The following is a 14149-nucleotide window of genomic DNA, read 5'->3' as shown; positions in this document are numbered from 1 at the left end:
TTCATAATATAGTGGTACTCTCACCATCTTCCGTTACTAAAACTTTCCCATCTTCCCAAACAGAAACCTACCCCTGGTAACCTGTATTCAAATTTGTGTCTGTATGAACTTGCATATTCACTGATATTTTCTTTGTTGTTATCATGGGGCTTAAATTTAATACCCTAAATCTATAACAATCTCATTTGCTTTGGTACCAACTTTCCTTCCACAGTATACATGACTATGTTCTTATACCCATCTGTCCCTTCTGTTACAAATTGCATGTTTATATATTATGACTCTAAAACCACTGATTTATCATAACATTGCCTTTCAGATCACGTAGGAAAAAAAAGTGGAGTTACAAACTAAAAATATAGTAGTACTGCCATTTATATTTACTCATATCTTTACCCACACTGGAGATCTTTATTTCTTCAAGTGGCTTCAATCTGTTGTCTATTTTCCTTTCTTTTCAACCTGCAGAACTCTTTTCAGCATCTCCTGTAGGGCTGATCTAGCAGTGACAAACTCCCTCAGCTTTTGTTTATCCGGAAATGTCTTAATCTTCCCTCATCTTTGAAAGACAGTTTTGCCAGATATAGAGTTCTTGGTTGTCAGTATTTTGCTCTGAGACTTTAAATATATTATCTCAAATGCCTTCTTGCCTCCAAGGTTTCTGATGAGAAATTGACATTAATCTTATTGAGGTTTTCTTGTACATGGCATGTTGCTTCTCTCTTGTGGTCTTCAGAATTTCTCTTTATCTTTGAAATTTGACAGTTTAATTATAGTGTAGCACAGTATAGATCTATTTGGGTTTATCCTGTTTGGAGTTTGGGCATCTTAGATGCATATATTCATGTCCTTCGTTACATTTGGGAAGTTTTCAACCATTATTATTATTATTTTTTAAACCCTGGTATCATTTTTTAAAAAATTTCTCTTCCCCCTTGTTGTCTGCTCTCTGTGTCCATTTGCTGTGTGTTCTTCTGTGTCTAGTTGCATTCTTGTCTTGTAGAACCGGGAAACTGTGTCGCTTTTTTTGTTGCATCATCTTGCTGCATCAGCTCTCTGTGTATGTGGTGCCACTCCTGGGCGGACTGTGCTTTTTATGTGCGGGGCGGCTCTCCTTGTGGGGCACAATTCTTGTACTTGGGGCTCCCCTATGCAGGGGACACCCCTGTGTGGCACAGCACTCTTTGCACGTGGCAGTACTGTGTGTGGGCCCGGCTCACCACACAGGTCAGGAGACCCTGGGTACCAAACCCTGGACCTCCTATGTGGTAGGCGGATGCTCTATCAGTTGAGCCATGACCACTTCCCACCATTATATCTTTGAATTGTCTTTTTGCCCCTTTCTCTTCTCCTTCTGGACTCCCATAATATGTATATCGGTATGCTTGATGGTGTCCTACAGGTTCCTCAGGCTTTGTTCACTTCTTTTTTTTTTTTTTTTTTTTTTTTTAAATTCCCTCCCTTCCCCGGTTGTCTTTTCTCTGTGTCTGTTTGCTGCGTCTTGTTTCTTTATCCGCTTCTGTTGTCGTCAGCGGCACGGGAAGTGTGGGCAGCACCATTCCTGGGCAGGCTGCACTTTCTTTCGCGCTGGGCGGCTCTCCTTATGGGGCGCACTCCTTGCGCGTGGGGCTCCCCTACGCGGGGGACACCCCTGCGTGGCAGGGCACTCCTTGTGCGCATCAGCACTGCTCATGGGCCAGCTCCACACGGGTCAAGGAGGCCCAGGGTTTGAACCGCGTACCTCCCATGTGGTAGACGGACGCCCTAACCACTGGGCCAAGTCCATTTCCCTGTTCACTTTTTTTATTCTTCTTTCTGTTCCTCACATTGGATGATTTCAATTGTCTTATCTTCAGGTTCTCTGATTCTTTCTTTTGCCAGCTCCAATCTGCTGTTGAACTCCTCTGGGCAATTTTTTAAAAATTGTCTTTAAAATTTTTTTCTTCTTCTTTTTTAGAAGGTACTGGGCATTGAACCCAGGGTCTTGTCTTGTACATGAGAAGCAGGCGCTCAACCACTGAGCCACATCGGCTCCCCTGAGTTGTTTTTTCTGTTTGTTTGTTTGCCTTTGCTTGTTTTTGTTTTTAGGAGGCCTTGGGACTGAACCCAGGCCCATGGGAAGGAGGTGCTCAATTGCTTGAGCCACATCTAGCCCCCAACCCAGGCAATTTTTAATGTGTTACTGTGGTCTTCAACTCTGGTTCCTTTTCACAATTTCTATCTCTCCATCAGTGCTCTCTTTGTGTTCATCTACTACTTTCCTGATTTCCCTGAGTTCTTTATCCAAGTTTTCCTTTAGCTTTTTATTTAAAGTTTTTGTCTGATATGTTTCAGGTCTGGTCCTCCTCAATGATGGTTTCTGATGCTTTAATCAGTGCATCCTTTCTTCGTATGTTTTGTAACCTTTTGTTGAAACTTGGATATTTTGATATTATAACGTATTATTGCTGGAATTTAGACTCTGAAGCATCTGTTCCTTAAGTTTGTGTACAGCTAGTGTTATGACAACTCTTAAATGCCAGGAGCTAATACACACACCAAAAAAGGGGGAGGGGGAGGGAAGAAAACACCTTTCCCAGTCTTTGCAGATTGGTCTGTGTAAGTGCTCTTCATTCCTTCCTTCATCTCCAAACTTCAGTCTGGGATCATTGACCCTCTGCCTAAAGTACACCAGGTAGAATTACCTGTAATGAGTAAGGGTCTACTGGTAGCAAATACTTGGTTTTTTTTCTTTAGACATATAAGAAATTTTATTTTATTTTTTAAGAACACTTGGTTTTGTTTCTTTGGAGAATGTTTTTATCTTCATTCTTTTTTTTAAAGATTTTTAAAAATTTATCCCCTCCTCCCCGCCTTTGTTTTGTGCTCGCTGTCTGCTCTCTGTGTCCATCTGCTCATTTTCTCTTTAGGAGGCCTCAGGAACCAAACCTGGGACCTCCCATGTGGGAGAGAGGCGCTCAATTGCTGGGCCACCTCAGCTCCTTGCTTTCTTGTGTCTCATATTGTCTTTCTTCTTTGTGTCTTCTTGTCGCATCATCTTGTTACATCAGCTCACTGCGCCTGCCCATTGCACCAGTTCACTGTCTTGTTTTCTCCAGGAGGCACCAGGAACTGAACCTGGGACCTCCTGTGTGGTAGGCAGGAGCTCAATTGCTTGAGCCACATCTGCTTCCCTATTTTCATTCTCGAAAGATATTTTTGCTGGGTATAAGATTCTAGATTGGCTGTTATTTTATTTCATCATATATTGTGAGTATCATTCCACTGATTTCTAGCTTCTCTTGTAACTGTTAAAGACAGATTTTACTTTGTCAGTTAGTCTTTAAACATAATTTATAAAACTATCCTCTCAATCTTGGTGTCTTTAGAGTTTTTTTTTTTACTTTGGATTTCTGCAGTTTCAATATGATATATCTAAAGTGGATTTCTTTTTACTTATCATCTGTGGACTAATTTCTTTAAACAGTTCTGGAAAATTATCAGTCATTATCTCTTCAAGTATTGCCTCTACTTCATTATCTCTTTCTTTTCTGTATTTTCCATTCCTGCTGTTACAAATTACAATTAATTTAGTGGCTTAAAGCACCACAAATTTTTATTTTATAGTTCTGGAGATTAGAAGTCCAAAATGGGTCTTACTTGGCTGGACTCTAGGGGAGAATCTGTTTTCTTGCCTTTCCCAGCTTCTGGAGGCTGCTACATTTCTTGGCTTATGGCCCTTCCACCATCTTCAAAGCCATCAGTATAACATCTTCAAATCTCCCCATCTGACTCTAATACTTCTACCTCTTTCTTATAAGGACTTTTATCATTATACTGGGCCCACCTGGATAATCCAAGCTAATCTCCCCATCTTAAGATCCTTAATCATATCTGCAAAGTCTGTTTTGCCACATATGATAACATATTTACAGCTCTCAAAGATTAAGACCTGGACATTTTTGGAGGGAGGTGGCTATTTTTTGCATACCATATTTTCTTTCTGCAACTTGCAATTATGTGTATGATGGGCCTTCTTATAGTACCTTCTACATCTCTTACATCTTTTCTGTATTTTTCTATCTTTTTAATTCTCAATGTTTCCTCTGGCCTACCTTTCAGTTTATTAATTCTTCAATTGTGTCTAAATTAAGAATCCATTGAATTCTTAATTATGGTGATTTTTCAGTTTTAGAATTTATCTTTGGTTCTTCTTCAAATCTGCCATGTCACTCTTTAGTTTCTGATTCTCTATTGACATTTTCAGGCTTAATTTTTGTTTCCTTAGACTGTCTGACAATTCCAGTATCCAAAATCTTTGTAGTATGTTTTTCTAGTTTTTGCACATAGTATTTTTTCCCTGTGTATCTATTTACTTAAAAAAAAAAACACAAAAATTAAAATCATTGTATTGAGGTATATAATATACTTATAGAAAAGTGCTTATATATAATGAGTGTAAAGCTTGCAGAATTTTCACAAACAGAGCATACTCATTCAACTAGCATTCAGATCAAGAATCAGGACACTATCAGCACCCCTGAAAGTCTTCAGGCACTTTTCCAGTTACCCAACTCCCCTTCCCCTCCCATCCCTACCCCTGCCACATACACACAGAAGGAAAACCACTTCCCTGACTTGGAGCAGCATAGATGAGTTTTGCCCTTTTTTTACTTTATGTAAATGAAGTCATACAGAATGTACTTTTATGTGTCAGCTTCTCTTCCTCTGTGTTATTTTTATGCAGTTATGTGATTCATCAATTATATTGTTTTAGTTGTGGGCACATTCATTTTCATTGTTACGTGGTATCCCATTGTGCCTGGTTAGCTTTGGTTATATGTTATATGTGGTTGAAAAATTATTTATAGAGAAAAAAAAAATGAGGCCTAGGAAGATGGTACCTTCTTCCAGAGAGGCCTGTGTTTCTCCCTGGTTGCTGGGGGAGGTTTACTGGTAAGAGACTACCTTAATTCACGCCTAAAGCTTGAGGTTTGCTGGACCCCTGAGGTGGATGATGCAAAGCTGAGCTCTGACTTGCTTTTACTGCTATGTACTTTTACCTCTAGTTTGCCTTAACTTGAAAGTATAGCTCTTTGGGGTCCCAGCTTAAAGTGGGGGGTGTTATTAGGATTCCCATCTCTGAGGGAATCTGGGCTTCGACTGTTGCCCCCTAGTCAAGACTCAGAAGGTCACCCAAATTGCAGCTAGAGTTGGAGGGATCAAGCCAGCAGACTCGAAAAGGGCCTAGCTGGTCTGAGTGCTGAGAACCAGTCAGGTCTTGTGGGCTGTGCTTTCACCCCCTGCCCACAGTGCTGCCCTCCTGTGCAGGTAGGCTTTTGGTCGTGGAGGAGCAGGACAGTCCCCACTGAGGGCAGAGCAGCTCACCACTATCTGCTTTGTGTTCCAGCCTGATTCAGTGGTTTGAGACAGCGCCAAGTCGGACCTGCCCACAGTGCCGAATCCAGGTGAGGGTGTTGGGTTGGGACCACCTCAGCGGAAGACATCTTCTTCTTGCCAGGGAGCAGGAATGAGGAAAAATCTCTGAAACGGAGCAGAGTCTCTGGACTCTGGACCCTTGTGGTTTGAAGCCAATCGAGCTTCATTTGTTGTGGTATTGGGTGCTCAGGATGCCTGCTTATATCTACCGGTAGCTAGCAGATAGACTCACTGCCTGGGCCACTCTTCACCTGGGTAGATTTGGCTTCCCTTTTTGCCTTTCCCAATTTCCTCAAGACCCCAGTGCCTAGAGTTGGGGTGTTTTGTGGACATTCACCACATGGGTCATTGCAGTGACATGACTTCAGTGAAACTAGCAGCCCCTGCTTTAGGGTACCTGCAGGGTTGCAGAGATCTTCTGGCTCCAATGTACTATGAAAGGTTAGGCCTGGGCACAGGCCCAGCATGCGTGTTAGATAGGCAGGTGGACCCATGCACACCTCCAGCCTGCTTGCCCTTGACCCATCCATGAGATCACACTCTGTCTTGTTCTCCTATCTAGGTTGGCCGAAGAAGCATTATCAATAAGCTCTTCTTTGACCTTGCCCAGGAGGAGGAGAGTATTTTGGATGCAGAATTTTTAAAGGTACTCTGAACTTACTCATCTCACAGAATCCCCCAGGCCCTCTGGGAGTTCACTCTCCCCTCTTACCTAGGGAGGGCACCTAGAGTATGGAGATGGGGTTATGACAGGGAAACTCAGCGGAGATTTCAAGGTGGAAGCAAGGAGAGCAGAGGGCAAGTAACGATGAGGGTGGATGTAAGAAACATGGTAACTGGAGAAATACACTATTAGGGAAGATGGGGACACTCCACTGTAAGTCCTCTCCTTCAGTTTTCGTGGCAGTTCTACCCCAAATGCAGAGTGCCTCTCCTGAGGCCCGCTCACCTTGCAGAGGACATGCTGCCGTCCTGCCCAACCCACTTTGCTGCTGACAGGTTAACTTATCCACTCCTCAGCCAGGAAAGACAGTGTGGATTCACTGTTCCATACTGGACTGTGTCTCCAAACTGCCTGGGGAGCTAGATCTCACTCTAGATGTGTGGGCATGCCCCAGACCAGTGATGGAGGGCAGAGCCCCTGGAGTCAAGATGGAAGGCCATGGTAGAAACCCACACTTGGTGGGGGGACCCTCCTCCACTTCTACAACTTCCCCTCTGAGTCTAAAATTTCACTTTCTCTATGCAGTGAGGGGGATGGATTGGCAAAAAACATCTCAAAGAAGTTGAACTGGGATTCACAATCCTGGACTCTGAGGATTAATTTGCTGAGCATCTGTCAAATCAGGATTTGTTCATCCTTGGCCCAGGGGTGCCATGATGTCCTTGAAGCCCCATTGCTTCGAGTGCATGGAGCTTTTATGCTCAGATCCAGCATGTTCATCACCATGGTAACTGCTCCCAGTTGTAAGTGGTGCCTTCCCTGTGATGAAGGCAACAAAGGCAGCTTCATCTCTTCTAGCTCTCAAAGCCAGGTTAGGGAGATAGGGAGGCAGCATCTTGGGTAGTTTAGAGCAAGGGGTTAGAAGGTTCCCTGCTGGGGGATGGAAGGAGCCAGGGGACCATGGTAGCAGGGCAGCAGCCTTGGGTTGATCTCTGTTCTCAGGCAGTCCTTGTGTGCCCGTCCCTACCCCCCACTTCTACCTCCAGCTATTCAGCCTACACTGACCAGCCTGACTACCAGAAATTCTTGATCCCTGAGTCCTGGGTAGAAAGTTTGTGCTGACCTGGGAAGGGTGATCTCGAGGAGGGTTTGCCCGGGGTCTGTGGAGTTACAGTTGTGGACCCTTGGTCAAGTGACTTGGTTCTGTAGTGTCTTGGTTTTCCCAATAGAATAGGTACCTGTCTTGCCCAAAGGGTTGTTGAGTGCTCTGGACTCCTGAATGGAAGCTGGGTTCAGTCCTGCCCCAGCCTTTTAGTGGTTCTGTGCGTGGTGGTTCTGGAACATATGCACAGGCTCTGAGGGTCTCACTTGACTCTTGTGACAGCCTGCTTAGAACTTTTGTTCAGGGACACAAAGTTGTCCTGACTCCAGCTTCACCTACCCCAGCTAATGCCTCCTATTGGATTCTGGGGCTGGAAGGCTTGTGGTACACAGAGCCACCTGGAGCTCAGAGCAAAGTAAGCTGCAAAGCAGGCAGGTTGCAGAGTGGGGAGAAGGAGTGAAGGCCCCAGGTCCTTGGCCATCTCTACTCTGTATCCCTGGTGAGTGCAGCTGACACCCAGAGAGGTGAAAGGAAGCAATGGAAACCTCTGATGTTGACACTGATCTCAAGAGCCCAACTTTACTTCCCCTCACATCTTCTCCCTCTCTCCTTGGCTTAGGGCCTTGCTCCCGAGATTATTTTTCCCCATACTACCAACTTTTTTTCAAAGGCACATAGAGATAAGACAATGCTTATTTCTCTTTGTTGACTTAGCTTTTCCTTGAGATACAGCAGGTCCCATGCCTCCTTGGATGTAAAGACTTCATCATCTCCTCTTGAGGTGCCCCACACTCTTATGGAAGGCCAGGTCCAAGCTAGCTATGATGTTTTCCTGTTGCTTAGTATGACTCTTGCCTTGCAGAATGAACTGGACAATACGCGAGCGCAACTTTCCCAGAAAGGTGAGTTAGAAAGAGGCAGGGGACCCTGGGAAGCACTTGACTTGCATGCCGGAGGGAGGGTCCCCAGGAGAATAGGCCTCCAACCTTTTGACAACAGCCGGGGGCTCTCCTTGAGGAAAAGGAGATGATTGAAGCTATCCACCTTGACCATGTGTAGCAGTTTGATATAGTTATGAATTCCAAAAATAGATACTGGATTATGTTTGTAATCTGGTCTGTTCCTGGCCATGATTAAGTTATGAATAAGGCTTTGATTGGGCCATGTCATTAGGGTAAAAGACATGGCAACGGACAGAGTTTGAGGGCTTTTGATGTTGGAGTTGTTTTTTTTTTTTTTTTTTAAGATTTATTTTATTTATTTCTCTGTCCTTCCCCCATTGTCTGCTCTCTGTGTCCATTCACTGGGTATTCTTCTGTGTCCGCTTGCATTCTCCATGGAATCTGTGTCTCTTTTTTTCTGTTGTGTCGTCTTGCGTCATTTCTCCGTGAGTGTGGCGACACTCCTGGGCGGGCTGCGTTTTTTGCATAGGGCAACTCTCCTTACAGGGTACACTTCTTGTGCGTGGGGATTCCTTACACAGGGGACACCCCTGTGCGGCATGGCACTCCTTGAGTGGCAGCACTGCGCGTGGGCCAGCTCACCACATGGGACAGGAGGCCCTGGGTTTGAACCCTGGACCTCCTATATGGTAGGCAGATACTCTATCAGTTGAGCCACATCTGCTTCCTGATGGAGTTTTGATGTGGGAGTTTGATTCTGGAGCCTTAAGCTGGAAACCCAGGAAGTAAGATCACAGAGGTAAGAGAAGTGATCCCCGGGAAGAGAGGAACCCTGAACCCAGAGAGAAGCAAGACCCTGGAAGGGAAGAACCCAGGAAGCCTGAACCCTCACAGACATCTGCAGCCGTCTTGCTCCAATATGTGAAAATAGACTTTGGTGAGATAAGTAACATGCTTTATGTCCTGGTATCTGTAAGCTCCTACCCCAAATAAATACCCTTTATAAAACCCAACCCATTTCTGGTATTTTGCATCCACACCCTTTGGCTGACTAATATAGTATTTGGTACTGAGGAGTGGGGAAGTGCTTTTGCAATTACTGAAATGCTGTCCTGGTTTTATAAATGGATAAGGGGTATTTTTTGGAGGAATTGTGAGATGCTTGATGGAAAAGGCCTAGATTGCTTTGCAGAGACTGTTGGTAGCAATATGGAACCTAAAGTTATTTTTGATAAGTCCTTAGAAGGAAATAATTATGAGACGGATGCTAAAAAGACATTTTATGATGCCTTAGAAGTGAATGATGAAACTATTTTTGGAAACGAGAAAAGGTGATCCGTGTTTTAAAGTTGCAAAGAATTTAGCAAAATTAACTCCTGGTGTTTTATGGAAGGCAGAATTTGAAAATGGCGAGACTGGGCATTTAGCTGAAGAAATTTCCAAAGTAAACGTGGAGAATGAGGCTTAGCTTCTACTTGCAGCTTATAGCAAAATGCTAGACGAGAGAGATATATTGAGGACTGAACTGTCAGGCACAAAGAAAACAGAAACAAATTCTGGAAATTGCAAGCCTCTGAAAATCAAGCTCCCAGAAGAAAATGCCTCACTGGAGGACTTCACTAAACTTGGAACTTGTAAATCAGGACTGAAGATGCAGTTATCTCGGAAAGACTTATGGAAAGTCTTACTGTCTGATGGCCTGGACCCCTGCTTCTTGCATGCTAAACCAACAAGGTTTTTGAAAGAGCTGTATGAACAAAACCACTGTCAGCCTGGACTAAAAGGAACATGGAAGGGAGAGATTGAAGGGGAAACGCCATCAAGAAGAAAACCATGGAAGCTGAGATATGAAATTAAGACATCACCTTGGGCCAAGAGGGGAACCCTACAATGTGTACAGAGAGAGTGAGTTTGCCCCAGCAGTTCCCACCCCATGTTCGGGGAGAGTTTTGCCACCCCAGGGTACAGAGAGGGTGGAGCACATTCCTCAAGGATTAGGGCAGTTAAGGTTAGCACCCCATAGGTCTGAGAGGGATGGACCTGTCCCCCATGGATTGGGGAAGGCCAGGTGGTCAACTCATTTCTCTGAGAGGGTTGAACCTGCATGCCAAAGGTTAGGGAAGGCCAGGTGGTCAGCTCGTAGCTCTGAAAGGGTTAAGCCTGTATGCCAAAGGTTAGGGGGAATGTTGTCTTCACGTCACTGTACTAGGGGCGGGGGATAAGACTCTAACCCAAAGATTGGGTAAGGTGTGGCAGTCACCCCAACACTCTTGGAGGGTGAGGTCTGGAACTTGGTCGACACCCAGATGCTTGATGAGGATGGAACCAAGAAAATGGCCATTGGTCAAGCATGCATAAGGTACCAAGGAGAAGAAACCATCATCTTAAGAATGACTCTCAGACTTTGAAATCAAATAGAGAATGCTCTGCGGGTTTACTGAACTGTAGAGGACCCTTGATTCATGTTTCCCTCCCAATTTCTCCTTATTGTAATGAAAATGTTTATCCTTTGTCCATTTACGTACTGGAAACAGATAAATTGTTTTGTAAGTTTCACAGGTCTATAGCAGATAGGACTTTGTCCCAAGATAAATTGTATTTTTTAAAATTGTGATATGATTTAGTACTTACATTGTTACTGATTTAAGTTTTTTTCAAATATTGTAATGTCTTTTTGGAATTCAGAGGGTGCTGTGTAGCAGTTTGATATAGTTATGAATCCCAAAAATAGATATTAGATTATGTTTGTAATGTGGTCTGTACCTGGGCATGATTAAGTTATGAATAAGGCTTTGATTGGGTCACATCATTAGGGCGTTGAGTCCCCACCCCTTGGTGGGCAGGGACTCACAGATAAAAGGCATGGCAAAGGACAGACCTTGAGGGTTTTTGATGTTGGAGTTTGATGCTGAAGCCTTAAGCTGGAACCCTGGGAAATAAGCTCACAGAGGTAAGAGAAGCAAGCCCCAGGAAGAGAGGAACTCTGAACCCAGGAAGAAGCAAGCCCTGGGAGGAGAGGAACCCTGAACCCAGAGAGAAGCAAGACCCCGGGAGAGAGGAACCCAGGAAGCCTGAACCTTCACAGAGGTCGGTAGCCATCTTGCTCCAGTATGTGAAAATAGACTTTGGTGAGGGAAATAACTTATGCTTTATGTCCTGGTATCTGTAAGCACCTACCCCAAATAAATAACCTTTATAAAAACCAACCCATTTCTGGTATTTTGTATCTGCACCTCTTTGGCTGACTAATACACCTTGTGAGTATCTTCTCTTTATCTGGGGCTTCTTACCATTGCCCAGACTGGGAGGGAGGTACCTGACAGGACCGAATATCTGCAAGAGAGGGCTCAGCAGCTGTGTTTGGCAGGAACCTGCTTGAAATCTGGGTTGATAAAATAACTAGAGCCATGGAAGGTGGAAGCAGTGAAATCTTCTTCCAAGTAATTCCAAACAGCAGAAAAAGGATCTCATCCCCCAAATGAAGAGGCCCTAGCTTATCTTCCCTGATTTGGGTACATGCCAGAGAGAGAATGGGTCACCCACCTTTTTGGCCTGAACCTTGCCCCTCATCTGGCTCAGGTAGGATGTGGGAGCCCAGGTTCTCGTGCTGATAGGTGAGCGGGCCTCCTCTTCCCCATCTTCTCATTCCAGAGAAGGAGAAACGGGACAGCCAAGCCATCATCGACACTCTCCGGGACACACTGGAAGAGCGCAATGCCATGGTGGAATCTCTGCAGAAGGCCTTAGACAAGTCCGAGATGTTTTGTTCCACCCTCAAGGTGAGTCCCTAGGTCCTATGGGTGCCAAGTTGACAGGCAGGTAGCCCCTGCCCTGGGCTTGCCACTCGGTTTAGCCTGGTTCTGTTTGGATCAACATCTTGGTTTGCACAGTTGTAAAATGGAGACAGATCCCTTTTTCCCCAGGCCCTCCCACTTTGTGCCCAGCCAGCCCTAGAAAAGGGCCGTGTTGGCCCTGCTTGTGGATTTTGTACTAGGTAGTTGGAGAGATGAGATCGTCACAGTGCTTCAAGGAGGGGCTGCTCAGTCAAGACCTTGGTGAAGTTGGACTTCATTTTGAAAAGTAGCTCATGCAACTCCAATGAGAAAACCTGAAGAGCCTTCCATTAGCACTCCAGTCCTTGGCGGGGCCACTCTCTGGAGCCAGATCAAACAGCATCCCAGAAGAGGCAAGGGCCTTTGAAGTCAGCTGTGCTGAGCTGACTGGGCAGATCAAAGATTACAGAGCAAGCGGGCCCCAGACCCAGATGAATTTTGTATCAGTCTGGGTTGGTTGGTGAGCCTGTTGCTCTCTCTAAAGGGCATGAGGCAATTGATCTGAATACCCAATTGATATTCTGGCCTCGCAGGCAGTAGCAACCCTTGCTGGATGCCATTTGAAAGAGAAAAGGAGCCATCCTTGTGAACAGACCAGACCTCAGGATGTTCGTTGTCTCTGTTCCTGCCTGAGGCCTGGGCTGGGTCATGTGGCCTGGCCAGTGGGAGGGAGGGAGGGAGGTAACCAGCACCTGGCTGCTGAGCTGGAGTCTGTGGTGCCATTCCCAGGCCAGAGATGGAGTGGTTTTGTGCTAGGGTGGCCTGGCCAGCTGCCTCTGGCTTGGCCCTCTTATCTTGGCAATGGTTTATGGGTTTGGATGGTGGATGGCAAGGCCTGGGTTGGTGCTCTAGACTTCAGCTGTCTGCACAAAGTGTCACCGTGAAGCCCAGGCCGCGGGACCTCAGCAGCCTAACGTGGGCCTGTAGATACTGGCAGTGAGTTGTGCCTGATGAGACGTATCTCAGGAGGAAGCAGGCAGGGAGGTGAGGAAGCAGCTGGCCTTCTTAGCAGAGTAAGCACAAGCCAGGAGCTGGGGCATATGGTTTATCAGCATTTTCAAAAGGTGTAGGACAGAGAGCTCTGGGGTGGAGTTTTCCCAATAGCTTAGCCACGGCCCCTGGGGCCCTCCAAGCAACAGGTGTGGGTGCATTTGCTCCTCAGAAGCAGATGAAGTTCTTGGAGCAGCAGCAGGATGAAAGCAAACAAGCATGGGAGGAGGTTCGCCGACTCAGGAGCAAGATGAAGACCATGGAACGGTGAGCTTGGACCCAGGGCTGCCCTGTGCTCTTGCACCCAGGTCCCACCTCTGGCTCAGAGCTCTATAGGCTGTGGGTATAGACATGGGTCTCCTTGCTTAGCCTCTGTGTGCTCCTCCATTTCCCCATGGGAGCCTTGCCTTACTCCTCCCTGTCCCTGCTGCCTGTGGCCAGATGTCCTGTCAGGTCTCTCACTCTGAAACCTCTCTGAGGATCCCTGACCTTGGGACCCTACTGCCAGCACCCCTCCTTCCCCAGCAGCAGCATCCTTGGAGCTGTATTCTGCTCTACTCTGAGGACTTTTCCTTGGGCAGACTCGCCTACTGACGCATCCTAGCAGCCCAGGCTGTCACCGTAGCAACGGCAACAAAGGGAGGCAGAGCTGTACTGGTTACCTACCCGTCAGCCTCCAGATTTCAAATACTGTGGGCTGGGTGTTTTTCAGGATTGAGCTCCTACTCCAGAGCCAGCGGCCCGAGGTTGAGGAGATGATCCAAGACATGGGTGTGGGACAGTCAGCGGTGGAGCAGCTGGCTGTATACTGCGTCTCCCTCAAGAAGTGCGTACCCTTGCCCCTCTCCCAAAGCCCGGGAGCCACGCCTCTCCATCTGCTGCCCATCTTTTGTAAAGCAGAGCAGTAGGTGTTAAGGGGCAAGTTCTGGAGCCTTGCTGCCAGACGACTCTACCTCTCACCAGCTGTGTGGCCTCGGGCCAGTTTCTTGGCCTCCCTGACTGTCACCTTCCTGAATGGAGAAATCATAGACCTGCCTCATAGGAGGTCCCATAGGGAAGCTGAATGAGTATTAAAAGTGTTACTCCTAACAGGGCTGGCACAACTCTTTGGTCTGTGAGGCCCGTAGCAATCTTGAGCCTGTTTCCCATCAGCATTGTTACTGACCCTGTCTGGCTTAAATCAGAAACTTTGCTCAGATTCTTCATCTCCAGCCCCAAGTTTCAGTCCTGGCAGGGCCTC

At 46.1% G+C, this 14149-nt stretch overlaps 1 protein-coding gene across 1 annotated transcript in view; it reads left to right on the top strand.

Annotated features, from left to right (window-relative positions):
• The window catches only part of TRAIP (TRAF interacting protein), a 36192-nt gene that overhangs the window by 5189 nt on the left and 16854 nt on the right, over positions 1-14149 (top strand). Inside the window, exons 3-8 of the mRNA XM_058288541.2 lie at positions 5390-5447; positions 5981-6064; positions 8047-8086; positions 11738-11865; positions 13082-13176; positions 13622-13735. Of these exons, the coding sequence (XP_058144524.1) occupies positions 5390-5447; positions 5981-6064; positions 8047-8086; positions 11738-11865; positions 13082-13176; positions 13622-13735 (519 nt within the window). The remainder of the gene's footprint in view (positions 1-5389; positions 5448-5980; positions 6065-8046; positions 8087-11737; positions 11866-13081; positions 13177-13621; positions 13736-14149) is intronic.

The sequence above is a fragment of the Dasypus novemcinctus genome, chromosome 26, assembly GCF_030445035.2.
Source record: "Dasypus novemcinctus isolate mDasNov1 chromosome 26, mDasNov1.1.hap2, whole genome shotgun sequence".
Taxonomy (NCBI): domain Eukaryota; kingdom Metazoa; phylum Chordata; class Mammalia; order Cingulata; family Dasypodidae; genus Dasypus; species Dasypus novemcinctus.
The sequence above is the reverse complement of the archived record's forward strand: the minus strand, read 5'-3'. Positions and strand labels throughout refer to the sequence as shown.